Source organism: Apteryx mantelli, chromosome 21 (genome assembly GCF_036417845.1).
Source record: "Apteryx mantelli isolate bAptMan1 chromosome 21, bAptMan1.hap1, whole genome shotgun sequence".
Taxonomy (NCBI): Eukaryota; Metazoa; Chordata; class Aves; order Apterygiformes; family Apterygidae; genus Apteryx; species Apteryx mantelli.
Window position 1 is genome coordinate 7,660,874 of NC_089998.1, and position 14,305 is coordinate 7,675,178.

A 14,305-nucleotide genomic window follows, 5' to 3' on the forward strand; every position below is an offset into this window, starting at 1 on the left:
ATGACACTAAACGGCCCTATGGAAGGATGTGGCCTTTGCACACGCAGGGCTTCCTACCATCGTTCATCTTCTGTTCACAGTTCATGAGGTCTCGACAGATGCGTGCAGGGTTCTCCTTGGTTCCCAGGGGTCTTTTGATGCTCTGAATGAGGTTGCTGAGGTAGTGTAGAGTCTTAAAGATCTCCCCTCCATGGTCCAGCATCAGAAGTTCTGGATGTTGGTAACCCTGGAGAGAACAGGAGGCAGAGTCAGGGGTGAGTCCTTAGCATGGCTGACGGGTGCCTTGCAGGGGGACTAGGTGCTGTAACCACAAGGGTTTCTGCTTTATCTAGAGGAAAACCCAGTGGGCCAAAGACCGGCAGCACTGGATGTGAGCAGTGAGCCAGCAACTCTTGCCTTGTCCTGAACAGGGACTCTCTGAACTGCTTGGAAAGGCATTAAGTTGGAAGTTTCACAAACAATCAACACAACTAAAATGATATCCTTTAGCTGGATCTTTGCATGCATAAACCCTAGTTATTCCATGAGAATGGAAGAAAATTCAGAACTTCGTGTATATAGGCCTTAAACACAGGGAAAGAACAAACAAGCTTGTGACTGTTCCCAGCCTACAGCTGCAGCGAAGGCCACTAAGTTCAAAAGCACCCTCGTACCTCTGTCTTGAGCGCAGTGTTCGAGTCGATTAGTGACTGGAAAGCTGCACCAAAGCCATCTTGTTGCTAGTGTGGGGTGAAAAACACAGTGAGTGCGACTGTTAGAAGCTGAGCGTTCCCTGAGGCAAGCAAATGCTTCTCTGTCTAAGGCGGGGGCGATTCAAGCGTTGCTCTGCTAGCGCAGCATCTCTTGCTGGACCTGAGTGGGTCTTCAGGGTCCCAGCAGGCCTTTCTTGATGTCCTATCAGCATCTCAGCAATGTGTGCCTTATTACCATCATTAGCAAACGTACGGAAAACAGCAACTTACAAATGAGGCTGGAATTCCTGGCGGTCCCTAGAAACCAAAGCAAAAAAAAGCGCATCAGCCAGAAAGATGGGCAATTACTATTGCAAAGATAGTCTTTCATGTCCTTTTGAAATGCTCTTTCCTCTGGAGTCCCTCAATGCAGACTACTGAGAGGCAACAATGCTGTCTCTATAAAATACTTGGAGATAGTTTGTAGTTAAGCGCAATAAACACTAGTCCATTCACGCGTGCACATTTTTGCATATGAGGAATGGGGCTAGACTATAATTTCCAGTGAGTGAGCAGTCCCTCCGGAGAGTATCGCTGCAGTAATTTTAGCTTGTTTCAATAAAGTCTTTGAACTCTTTCCACATATACGTACCGGAGGGCCAGGGTGTCCTCGTGGGCCTGGAGGACCCTAAAGACAGAGTGGCATCAGTTAGTGAAATGTCTCCAGTTTGTATTTCCGTTTATCATGGCTGTCACCAAAATGAGTCTGTTCCCTGCTGAAATCCTCCAGATTTTTGACATTTTACAGTCTCCCTCAAACCCTTCTGGAGACAAGAGCTTGCCCTGCTTCCTGTCTCCCAACTTTGGTGCATCTGTCTGCACCTGTTCCCATCCCTACTGTCTCTCTTGTTCCTAGCCCTATGGTTCTCTAACATTCCTGTCAAATCCCCAGGTACTTACCACTTTCCCGGTATGCACAGTTACCTGCCCTGCAGTTTTTTATTTGCTAAAGCCAACCATTTTAAATAAAAGAGAGTAGTCAGAAAATGTCAAATACTCACCCTTGGACCTTGCAGACCCTGCAGAAAAAATTGGAAGAAGCTGTCAGAAGATGCACATTAATAAAAATCTCCCTGTACAATCCTGTTGCCCCCAATGTGCTTATGCAAGGGCTGCGTGCTGCCATGGAAGGACAGAGGCAACAGCAGGTAAAAAGGAGGCTGCAACCAACGCTGCCACGTAAGACACCGGCAGGTCCCCATGCCGCTGGTAAGGACAGCGTGCCGCTTTCTGCTCTGCCATTCACTGCCCTTGGTTCCTGTAGATGCAGCAGTCATCCGTAAAGTGGTATCTTTTGCTGTGCAATTGGATTAAATAAACTGGACTGTTAATAGCAGAGCATGTGTATGTGCATGCATAGATGTGTGTGCGTCTATGTGTGTATACGCGTGCGCACGTGTCTAGACGTGTGCGTCTCTCCCATGTGGGAGACTGATGCCGCAGCACTGAGCCAGAGTAAATGCGGGTCCAGCAGAGCCCAGAGTGACTCTCCCTCACTCAAATAAGAGAGGAACCTCTTAACACCAGGATGCACCCCAGGATGTGGAACAGCGCTTACCGTTTCTCCACGGCTGCCTTTGTCTCCCTTGGGACCCTGTTTCACACACAACAAGAGCACCATCAGCAGTTGCTAGCCACCAGCTCTGCTTGGGGGTGTTGCCACCTAGAAGCTCTTTGCAAAGACCCAAGCACACCCCTAGGCAAATTAGCTCAGGTTGTCATATTGCCCCCTCACACACACCCAGAGGGGAAAAAAAAAGCCATTACTGGATATTTCACAGATTAAACATGGAACGAGCACAGAGAAGTGTCTAGCCAGATGGCATCCCGGAAGCTGAAGCGCATATGGAGCAAGGGGATGGGAACGTTTCCCTTGCGGCTGCAGGGCACCGAGCCCCTACCTTCCTCGCCTGCTGTGAACAGCAGGAGCCACTTGCTTCCTTTTAGGCATGTTTACCCATGAGTCCAAGGCACGAATGATGTCTGAGTTAATCTTACTGGTTTTCATCTCTGTCAACATCAGCTTCTTTCTACTGAGCTTTGAGTAACTTTATTCTCACGTTTTTACAAAGCACTGACCTGAGCTTTAGTCTGTGTTCAGTGCCTTTGGTGTTTCAGGGGAGGCAGGGTAGGAATCCCAGGGTGGATTTTCAACACCTCCCAGAATCCAGCTGTTCCCAGTTTAATACATCTATCAGATTTTTTTCTCCCTGGGGCCTCCCAGGCTGAGCTCTTTGGAAAATCTGGCAACTTGCTGTAGTGCTTACATTTCTTTTGAAAAACCTTCTGAATAACATTCTTGCCTTTTTGTCTGATCCCTTCTATCCCCAAACTCACACTTAAATAGAGTCGCTCCTCACTTATAAGTTAATAATCCCCTCCCCGCCGCCCCCCAATATATATGCAGCCAGGAACTAAATCTGCACTCTCTCAAGCTGCTCATCTTCAAAAAATTATTTTGTTTCACCTATTACAGCAGGACCTGGGATTTACTCGGGGATTTACTTATACTGGCCTCAAGCAGCTTGAATCTCAAATACTATGCTCTTCTAAAAAATACAGGCAAAAAAAAGGCAGAGGCAGATACTTACTGGACTTCCCGTGGGACCTAGAATACCAAGTGGACCAATAATTCCTTCTTTTCCCTAGAAAAGAAAAGATATGCATGAACCATCACGTGGGAACCGACAGTCATTTTTACCAAGTCTGACCCAGGGAAAAGCACTGAATCTCTTGCAACCTTTCAGTGCTGTGATCATTGTATTCCCTGTCGCTGAAACAAAACCATTTCAAAGACAGGCCCAAAGACACGAGCCCTCACAGTATGGTTGTCACAGCCCAGCTGAAACCTCAGAAACTACAGAAATAGATTTCGACCACACATAAAAGCATAACTGTCTCCAACGGCAGCGCAGCCCTGTGCACATGTGGTTAGCTACAGATGTGTTTGGGTGGTTTAGAGCTGGTACAGCGGCCGTGGCTCGTATTCCAGCTCCCCGGTGAACCACTGCACTGTGCTCGTTATAGCACCCCGTAGCCTCAGGACAGAGGAAGGAAGAAAAATCCTCCCAAACAAAACAAACCAAAAACCACTCACCATGAGACCAGGCGGCCCACGTGGTCCCTGAATGCCTTTGAAACCAAGGTCTCCTGGGGGCCCCTGCAAGCAAAAATGAGATGCCAGGTCCTGGTAATGAATGCACCCAATGTTTAGGCCCTTGCTTGCAGTTCTGCTGCATGGACAGAGGTGTGACCTCTTGTATGTGGGAACGGGAAGGGCCAATTATTAAAAATTCTTTTCTTGCTTCTGTTTTGCAAGCCCTTTGCTCTCTTCAGAAAACAGACTGGTCGCCCTTTCCCTGAGAAACTCTATCCAGGGCACAGGACAAAGCGAGTCTAAATTTCAAGCCAAGACTCAATATCAGGAGCACACATCAGTGTCACAGGCACAGACCGATCACTGACACTGGAGATACGAATGTCTTCTGACAAAGCAAGAGCAACAAAGAAATTCAAGTGGGCAGAACAACTCCGGGCTATAGGACAGCCATTTCCCCTCAATTATTACCCATTTTAACAGGACAAAGCTCCATCAAACCATGTGTAAATGTGCACTCAAGGATTATTTCAGAAAAGAAGATGCATAAACTAAAGAAAGTTGGAATCACAACTTAGTGCCAATAGTTTCTACAAAGCTACTAACAAAGAATTTGCAAAAAGTATTGCATTGTCTGTCCCCAATAAAAAGAGGTTAGAAAGCGAAGAAGTCACAGGATATTCTCTTACCTTTGGCCCAAACATGCCTGCAATGCCTGGAAATCCCGCCTCACCAAAGTCTCCCTAGAAATGACAGCCAAGACAAATACAAGAACAAAAAAACCCAGTAAGTCAACACTGAACGGCTGGTCACTCAAAGTCACTCCAAAAGTTCAGGAGCTTCAGGGAAAGAGAAATCAAATAGTATTTTTCAATCCAAACAGAATCGATGAGACAAAAAGTACAAATGAAATCTGAAGGCGGAATTACATGAATGTCAGGCTAGAAGCAGCTCTGGAAGGTCTCACGGACTCAGCCCCTTTCCTACCCAAGACAAGAGGCGCACCTACAGTATTTCCAGTAGATGCTTGGCTAGTTTGTCCTGAAACATTGATGGTGAAAGAGATTTCATTCTCTCTCTACAATAGTGCCAGTGTTTCAGTGCTCTTACTGTTTAAGCTTCCTTTAATATGTAATTGTTTTTGATGCAATCTAAGCTGATTTCTCCTTGAATTTCCCTCGGGTTATAGGCTAAAAGTCAATCCTCCTCCTCTCAGAACTGTTTCTCTGATTTGATTAAGATGTTACCAATGCTTCTCTTCTTTCAAGATGCTACCAATGCTTCTCTTCTTTCAAGATGCTGGAGGTAAAAGGGGAGAGCTTGGAGTGTAGTCAGCAGAAGCAGGATGGAGAGCATCCACTCCAGCATTGGTCCTGGACATCCTCCACACTGCAAACACTGACCTCAAAACCCTTTAAAGCAAGCTCTTCTTTTATTTTAATGTCAGCTGGACCAGCCAACTAAAGGATAATTTCAGACTCTACTCACTCAAGCTGTCAAAAAAGTGCATGTTCTTACAACATAAACTCCCCCTCAAAACCAGGATAACTGTGCATATTCCCCAATTCTTTTCCGTTTCAACCCTGCAGGGATTTTTGCTCAATTTCTCAAGGAAAATAATATTAAGATATTTGGAAGACCACCAAGCTTGGATTAGCACATAACATGCACTCTCAGAATAAAAAAAACACATTGGGTAGAATGCTTTTATATAAACACCCTCATTTCATCATGTTTGAGATATATGTCCTTTGATACTTGCGGGCTTCCCAGATGTCAAAATGCAAAGTGATTCACCATTAAAAAAAAAAAAAAGACAGCAACACACACTGGATGACTCATCTACAGTCTTAGGAACTTAAGAGATGGAAAAGGCTTGTTTGGCCTCTTGGCTGGACTATGTGACCATGCTGGATTGTACTTTACGGGATATTTTACAATGTCTCGTTCAGCCCAGTTGTAAATGACTCAAGAAATGGGGTTTCCACCACCTCTATTACAAGGCTATTCCAGAGTCAATCTATAGACCTCTGTTAGGAAGTTTTTCCTGCCACAATAGTGAGAAACTGCTTGGCAAGAATGGGCTGGGTTGGAATCGGTGGAGCGTAAGAAACTTTCCAAGGATACAAAATGATTTAACTGCCCATTTAGGGATTCTGGAAAGCAAACATGCTACTTACAGAGGACTAAGGTCTTTCCTGTGTTAGGAGAACCAACCAAGCCCTCTTTTTGGAGGAATTTAGGGCAAAAGTAAATGGGAAGTCGGAAGGGTTTTAGAGAAGTCTAAAATCACAAAGTCACCTCAGCTAAGGGCACCTGATCGATATTTATACAGCAGGGTAAGCAACTATAGTACTGGGCAAATGAACCTGCTGCTTGTGCACAGAAGAGAAAAATGATATTCTTATGCTGTTGGCTAGTACCTAGCTTGTTTGAATACTGCCGTCACAGGGTTTGATACAAAATATACAAACATAGAAACTACCTTTAACTGAGGTAGTTGGGAATAATCTGCATGCTGGTCATAAACATCTACCACAATTCAGAATATTTATTTGGGTCCATGTTTTCACTGAGTCGTTACCACAGGCAGCTAGATCAGATCTAGCCCCGTTGTGATCACAGCTCTCAAGCGTAATGAGGGGTCCACTCTTACCACCACATGGCCCAGAAATCAGCAACTTTTACAGAAATAAACGTATTTCGCCATGCAGGCAACCTTGCCCTTTAGCAACACAATGTCACGAAGTCAATACAACTGGAGAAACAGTCCCACCATGCTGTGGGTCACACAAAACCTCTTTGAGCCTGAGGGACGTGGATTAGTCACTGCCCTGAGCCCTGCGATGCACAGGTCACACGTGCAGGTTAAGCCCTCGATGGTTCTCCCACAGGCACATGGAGCATCCCAGGGCACTGTACATGGAGAACAGGGAGAGGGGTAGCTTGCTCACAATCAACGCTAACCTGAGCTGTCCTTGGCCCTCGCTTCATATCAGTCCTAATCTTTCTTCTCCTAATGCTAGTTTTATATTCTTGGCTTAACTACATCTTCTGTTGGTGGTCGTGTTCTTGAGAAGCTTAGCCTGTCGTGGAAAGGGAGTGGATGAACATGTCTGCATGTTTCAGATGGCTGGAAACCCCACTGCTGCAAAGATGTTGAACAGATAGAAGAGATAGAGCAGATAAGAGAGATTTAAAATGGTTCCTGCTTCAGGGTTTCTAAAAGTATCATAATAAGTGATTCTAAAGAGATTACGTAGTTATAGTCTCCTCTATACACTGTAAGAACTATTCCTGACCTAAAGAGGTTCCAATCTAAATAGCTTATGCATTTTCAATGTAGCCTCAGTCTGATGAAGTGTGACACATCAGTGCTAAGTTAGACAATCCTGCCAGTAAAATAAATAAAATCACTAAGGATTAGGAGCCTGCCTGGGAGAGAGGTGTGGGCATTTAACGTCTGCTTCGACTGAGGGGCTCTCAGTATTTCCCCCACTGTGCTCTGACCTCACAGCTCCATTGCCCAAGAAACCGCACCAGGATATCTACCTGCTCCCGGACTTCCTGTACAGCCCCAACAGAGCTACCAGCTCCCCTCTGCGCCTTCTGGATGGTTTGGATTACAGGGTCCACTTCCAGCTCTCAACACTTCCTGCAGACTCCACAAGTCCCTAGCATAACGTTTCTCATCAAAAACACTGTCGTGGGGCCTGTTTGATACGGTTCTGTGGACTGGCTGCCAGCACTTATCACAGCCTTGTGACTACAGGAACGATGATGAACAGTGCGACTGTGCTGTCTCAGGGAACATGGGCATGGGTTAGACATCTCTTGCACAAGGGAGCGGTGAAAAGCAGGGAAGTGTTTACACTGGAGAAAACTATGCTGACACTCAAGCCAAGTATGAGCTCTCTGGTAAGAGGCTGTTCCTGGGTCAACCCTGCTACCCAGGCCTGCAGATCTGCTTCCTCTCCATACAGAAGACGGTTTAAAATCAGCTCTGATCATTTCAGTTGATCACTAACCGGCTGTCCTTTGGGTCCTGGATCACCTGGGCTCCCTGGAAGCCCCGTTCCGCCTGGTGGTCCTCGCTTCCCTGTTTGGCCAGTCTGCCCAGGCAATCCTCTTTCACCCTAAAAATAACAGAATCCAAGTAATTCCTAAGGACATGAGCTAAATATAGCAACATTCAGCTGAAACAGCCATAGATGGAAAGTTGGAAAAAAAAAGGGGCGCAGTGGGACAAGCAACATGGTTTCGTCAGGAGATCCCTCAGGTCTGCTAAGGCGGATTTCTGTGGGATGTGCACTGTGAGACCAGTGATGGGTATGGCTGTGTCTCCTCCTGTGCTCCACGCAGAGCAGCAGCTGTCAGCAGAGCCATACTGCCTGAGTGGAGCTGAGGACTCCAACTTCCATTTGCACTTCTGTATGCTGCCTGTCCTGCCCTGCAGTCTCTCATAGTAATTGATGATTAATCCATCTAAAATGCTGAAGCCAACGTTTTCCCTGGCACCAACCCTGCGACTCAAGGACAGCAGAGAGGTGCCTGAGACCCAGCACTGCACTTTGTGCCACAGCTCTTCACCTTGCAAAGCCCCAGGAGCAAAGCAAACCCAGCTACACAAATCTGGGGCAGGCTAGGATGGAGGAGCAAAGAAAGTGAGTGCTCAGGCTCTGGAAAAGGGGCAACAAATTCCCCAGCAGCAAGGGTGTGAGCCTGGCATAACTACTCAAGGGTCTTTCAGTCATTTTTGCTAACAGCCTGTTATTCTACCCAAGGCAGCTGGAGGGCAGCAAGTGACAGTTTAAGTGACGTGTTAGGCATGATTTAAATCAGACCTGATAGGCTCCCCAAACCCATCTGGAGTCTTCACACTTTCTACAAATGGCTGAATTGCTGCTGGTCCAGTTTCTATCCTATGGCCTACCTGCACCAGGATAAGGATCAGTAAGAAATCCCAAGGTCACTAAAGAAGGTTTTTCCTGCCTCTTCGTGCCCAGAGCAATGCCCAAGCCCATACTGGTTCCAGCAAATCCAAACCTGTAAGTATATGCTAAAAAACAAGCAGCGCAAACTTCCCATCAGCAGTTCAGACCTCACAGGGCAGCAGCTGAAGGACTCCCGAGTTTCCAACAGAGTCATCCATCCTGGACTTCCTAGAGGCAGGGCCATTTCAATTTCTCCAAGGCCACATTTTTTTAGCTGGGTATCTACTGAAATGAGGTTGGAGTGTTCGTAGCCTGGGTATGTATATCTGGAGACTCCTGAACTTAGTGAACTTTGACAAAGGAATAAAGGTCTCCAGGATATTCAGCTACTACAGATTTCATGAAAGTGGATAGCTGGATGAGGAGAAAGACCTATTAAGACTCCAGCTAAGTGAAAGATGGCAGCAGGAGTTCAAACTTTATTAGACCCTGGAGAATCCAAATTCTAGATTAAAAACCCCAGGAAGCCAGGCTCACAGAGTAAATTGCTAGGAGCGGTATCTTATGGAGTCAGAAACTCACCTTAAATCCTGGTGGTCCCTGTGCTCCTGGGAGTCCTGGTATGCCAGGGTTCCCTCTTTTGCCTGACATCCCTGTTACACCCTCTTCCCCATCATCTCCCTGCTCTCCCTAGAAAAGAAACACAGGAGAGGTTAGGGAAACAAGACACTCTCTCCACCTGTGCACATCTCCTTTTGTGGGGACAGGAGAGTGGGGTGATTCTGTCCTCAGCAAGCAAGCATGCATCTGGGCATGGGTGGATTTGCGGATACATGTAGAGAGGTCTGTGCAGATAAGTATCTGTTTGTCAGGCTAGAAGCATCTGTTTGTTTACAGACTTGGCCGTGCAAAGGCATCTGCCTGCCTCCATGTGCATGCGTGGTGTTAAGAGCAACACATGATCCACTCTGGCTACATATAAAATAGCTGGATAGCTATATAGCTTTATATGTGATGAATACAGCATATAAAATAATCTATAGCTGGACTAGATCCACTTCTCCTGTGTTAACTTTCAGTTTTCCAGCTCTTAGTTGCATTTGGTGCTATAAAATTACAATTGCAAACTCACCAGCATCCCAGGCATGCCATCCTTCCCAGGCACTCCGTCCACTCCAGGGGCACCCTCTTGACCCTGCCTGCCCACCACTCCTCTAGGTCCTGGTAGCCCAAGGGTGCCCTAAAATCACAAAGGTGTTAACGATGGAGGTGTCTGCACAGCACTGGCTGGGGCAGAAAACTGAATCTTTACCTACCAGTGAGCCTCTGCTCCCTGCACTGCCCCGTGCTCCTTGCTTTCCTTTTTGACCCTGCAAACAAAGAAGACAGACATCTAAAATTGCAGCAGTTCTAACACCCCACTTGGGAGCCTGATTTCAGGGTGTGCTTTGGATAATGTTTGAAAAGAGTTCTATAAAAAGGAGATTCATAAAGTCAGTTCAGCACTGAGAGATGAACTGCTGTTTGGTTTTATTACAAGTGGTTCTTCGTATGTCTTGCGAGTTCTAGGGCAGGAATGAATAGCTAGAAGGCAAGGACCTACATTTTCCTAATACAGAGCAGATGAGGACAAATAAAGCAGGATGAACTCGAGGAAGGACTCGGTGCACTGGCAAACATTGGAACAAGATGCTTAAAACCTGCGTCCTCTGTCAATTCCTTGACAGCACAGTGCAGAACTGAGCAGCAAGCAAACCTTCTGCAAGGCACTGAGTAAGGGCTGGTCTGAGCCTTTTCCTTGCTAGGTAACCCCCTCTCTGTTGAAAAGTTAATGGAAGCTACAACGATAAGTGTCCTGTGTCTAAAACTTGCAACTCTGCTTTGTGAATAAAGAGGCAAAAGAAACACTTCTGATGTTTATTAGCTGTAAAAAGGATTAATTTCTGCAGAATGAATGGAAAACAGCCTCATCACCTTCACTAGGGGTGTCTTAGTGAGGTCACGTACTAATACATTTTTAAATTAAAGCACTGCATTTCCTGTGCATTGTTTCTGCAGAGAACCAGACCAACTACAGAAAAAAATACTGCTGGGGTGCTTCCTCTGCTACTCAGTTGACCCAAAGGCAGTTTCAGATCATCCACTCGTGGGTAGGGTTAATTTATCTTATCACCTGGGATACTCTTTGCCAAAAACACCAACTGTAGGTTAGACTATCTTCTGTCATTAAGTCAGTGGGGTCAGATTAAAAACCCTTACATCTGCCAAGAGGGAGCAGGAATTTGTTGAGTATTGAGGTCACGTGCTTACATTTTAGCAAATAAAGTCTTGGACCAATGAGAATGATTAGCAAGCTGTCACTTCAGCCAGATGCGGAGGTAGGAAAAGGTATCAGGTATCAGGCTGAACCTTGAAGGAACTGTGCATGGTGTGTTTTCTTGCTCAATAAGGGCAAGAAGTTAAGAGGGAGGGAATCCTCCAAGAAGCAGAAAAACTGTAAGGGTAAGTAGACTCCAAATTTGGAAGGTTTCAAGACAGAAAAGCTTATGGTTCAAATGAGGAAGCGAGATGTTTGCCTGGCTCAGATCTCCTTAGAGACAGGAAAGCCAGCTGGAGACAGGAAACACTGGTATGGGAAACAGACACAACCCGAGGCAGTGACTTAGGACCTGCCCGAGATTCACCCATGCTGGAGCTGTAATTGTCTTGATATTCTCCACATCCATAAAACCAACAAACTACTGGGCTTGGACACTCAAATACATGTTTACTACCCTCCCACTAGGTTCTCCACAGTCCTAGGCATAAACCATAGGCCAAATCACATATGCTGGGGGAAAACATGAGAGTCCTGTTAATTAGACATTTTCTTTAAACTTGGGACACTATAAATCCACCCTGCTGAAACCTACCACATCACCTTTGGATCCCTTTGCTCCTGGCTGGCCTGGTGGTCCAGGATCCCCCTAGAAAAGATGAGCAAGAAAAATCTGTTTGAAATTCTCTTCTGGCAGTATCTTGCATGAAGTATAATGAACAGTATTTTTTGTGCCCCTGACAACACTGACTGTGTGGAAACAATTCAGGGAACAGGCTGTACTCAAACAGGCCTCCTGGGCAAAAAGGAGCAAGGAAATGTCTCCAGAGAGCACTTAGCAGGGTGTCATTTGAAGAAGTGATGCACTCCCTCACTTGGACAGTGTTTGTATTCGGAGAAATCATCACGAAATCCAAGATCACTCCTGGAAAACAACGCTGAGAAGCAGATAGGAAGGAGCCTGGTTTGAGAAAGGTACTGTACAAGCTATAGGCAGAACTAGGAATTTAGTGAACTAGTGAATACATCTCTGGTGTTTGTAGTACCTCCTTTTTGCATGCTGCAGTCCTTTTCTTGGTTTAGCCTGGAGGCCAGATACTAGAGAGCGACCTATGAAGGAGTGAGGCACAGTGGATGTTTCACTACTCTCTAACCGCTCTCTTCCTCAACACACACACTGTTCCAACTTTTCTTCTGGCCATCCATTTTTTTGTGTGTTCTTGTGTCAGGGGAATCTGCTATTGGCAAAGAGGCAAAACATGCAATTTCTGGACTAATGCCAAAGAGAAGTTGGCAACTAAGGATACACCTGCAGATCCCTCCCCCTTCAGCTTCTTTCTGAGCTGCATGTTTCTAATGGTCCTTTTCTAAAGAAAATCCAAAGCTCCTGCTTCTGTCCCTGTCATCTGAGGGGCTACCACCTCTCAGAATAAATTAACTCCATTGGTGAATGCAGCAGTTTTACCCATTTCTAAGCCATATGACAGAACACTAAGATTTTAACCCCAAAATAGAATCTGTAATTCTTCTTAGTAGCCTTGCAAAGAATGCACCTATTTCTTACTGCAGCTCTTCCTACCCTCCTTCCCTTTTGCACCTGTTTTTCACATGCATCTGACATTGGTAGCTTACAATAAAGCAGCATCTCTTACAGGTAAACCTTGCTGTCCAGGTTTTCCTCTTTCTCCATCAAGCCCTTCTTGACCCTTGAATAAAAAGAGAGAGGGAACATTAGTTTGTTCTTGGGTACTGTGTGGGCAATGGGGAACAACACTGGATGCTGACATGCAGTGTGGGATAGGGGAAGACAGGCATAGCTGCATTCTGCTAATTTGGGAAGAGCGAAGCTTGTAGGTAGTATAGTACAGGCAAATTCCTCCCAGGTAAGCGATGCTTCATGCGGGCTACAGGACACTTATCAGCTCAACTCCTACCTTGCAATTCCTTCCTTGATGCCAGTGACCTTCCTCATTTCTTAGACTCACCCCTGACTCTGGACACTCCCTCTCCCTCTGCTCCTGAGACCTAGCACAGCGTTCTTGAAAGAGGCAGCTAAGAAAGACTGCCAGTCACTATCTAAGCAGGAAGCAAGGCTTTCTAATGCACCCCTAAATACACACAGCATTGTTTTAAGTGAACGCTGCCCTACAGAAAAGACAGCAGCACTGCTGAAGGAGGACATCTGAAGATAATGAATTAAGACTGTTCTGTACATTACTGTAGTAAGTTGCTTTGACCAGTTGCTTTTGGATGGAGGTAAGGCTTAGTCCTAAGAGCCTTTTCAGACCAACATCTAGCTGGAGATGCTCCACAAAGAGGACATCATCAACACAGGGGACTCATTCATAACTCTGGTCTTGCTTTTGAGAGAAATCCTGATAAAGAGGATTTTGGAAGCTTCCAAGCCTCTAAGTTAACAGAGTTCCTCTCATGAAAGTGTTTGGCCTTGAGTCTACTGCCATAGGCATATCAGTCTTGAATTATGTCCAACACTGACACGACCTATCTTGTATACATGTTCCCCAGGGTATTTACTTGATAATCACAAATGTCTTGAATGAGATGGTCTTGCTCATTCTTTCAGTCTAGTGAGCAGGTGCATGGCATTATGAGATGCTGATCTTCAGGACCCACAATTTGCCATCAGCAAAATTTTTACCACTTCAGGTACAGATAGCTCAATTGCTCCTTCTTGTTTGAAATACAGTCCTGTGCAGCAGCGGACAAGGGACAACAGTCTGTTATGAATTGTGACAACTGGGCAAAGGGTGGATGTTCTGTGGTCTGATGCAGATTGGAAGCACTTCTCCAAGACAATCACTTTCTGAATCACATATTGGGAACAAGACTCACAGGATAACCGGGGTCTCCAGGCTCCCCTCGATCGCCTCTGTCACCAACGGGGCCCTACAAAAACACAGCAAAGGTTTAAGGTCAGTGCAAAAAACCTGTCACGTATGGCTTCTGCAAGCTCTACAAGTACAGAAGCAACCAAGCTAGTACGTCTCCAAAAGTCAGGCCAAGGCCAGGATTGATCAGTGAAGGGATTTAACATCTTACTCTGTCTCCGGGTGGTCCCTGCGGGCCTTCTACCTTCCCGTCATCACCTTGTTCTCCCTGTAAATAAAAACATATTAGCATTAATATAGACAACAACGTATATGGCAGGTGCTTCTGTACAGACCTGAGCCAGTCCTTTCATATCATGGGCTCCTAAACCAAAGCC

General features: G+C 45.9%; 1 protein-coding gene across 1 annotated transcript in view; it reads right to left on the minus strand.

Moving 5' to 3' along the window:
• COL27A1 (collagen type XXVII alpha 1 chain) overlaps positions 1-14,305 on the minus strand; it is a 154,331-nt gene that overhangs the window by 3,648 nt on the left and 136,378 nt on the right. Inside the window, exons 41-57 of the mRNA XM_067309369.1 lie at positions 14,140-14,196; positions 13,933-13,986; positions 12,732-12,785; positions 11,675-11,728; positions 10,079-10,132; positions 9,895-10,002; positions 9,345-9,452; positions 7,857-7,964; positions 4,518-4,571; positions 3,829-3,891; positions 3,323-3,376; positions 2,290-2,325; positions 1,733-1,750; positions 1,324-1,359; positions 963-989; positions 654-719; positions 58-226 (exon numbers count right to left, since the gene is read on the minus strand). Of these exons, the coding sequence (XP_067165470.1) occupies positions 58-226; positions 654-719; positions 963-989; positions 1,324-1,359; positions 1,733-1,750; positions 2,290-2,325; positions 3,323-3,376; positions 3,829-3,891; positions 4,518-4,571; positions 7,857-7,964; positions 9,345-9,452; positions 9,895-10,002; positions 10,079-10,132; positions 11,675-11,728; positions 12,732-12,785; positions 13,933-13,986; positions 14,140-14,196 (1,120 nt within the window). The remainder of the gene's footprint in view (positions 1-57; positions 227-653; positions 720-962; positions 990-1,323; positions 1,360-1,732; positions 1,751-2,289; positions 2,326-3,322; positions 3,377-3,828; positions 3,892-4,517; positions 4,572-7,856; positions 7,965-9,344; positions 9,453-9,894; positions 10,003-10,078; positions 10,133-11,674; positions 11,729-12,731; positions 12,786-13,932; positions 13,987-14,139; positions 14,197-14,305) is intronic.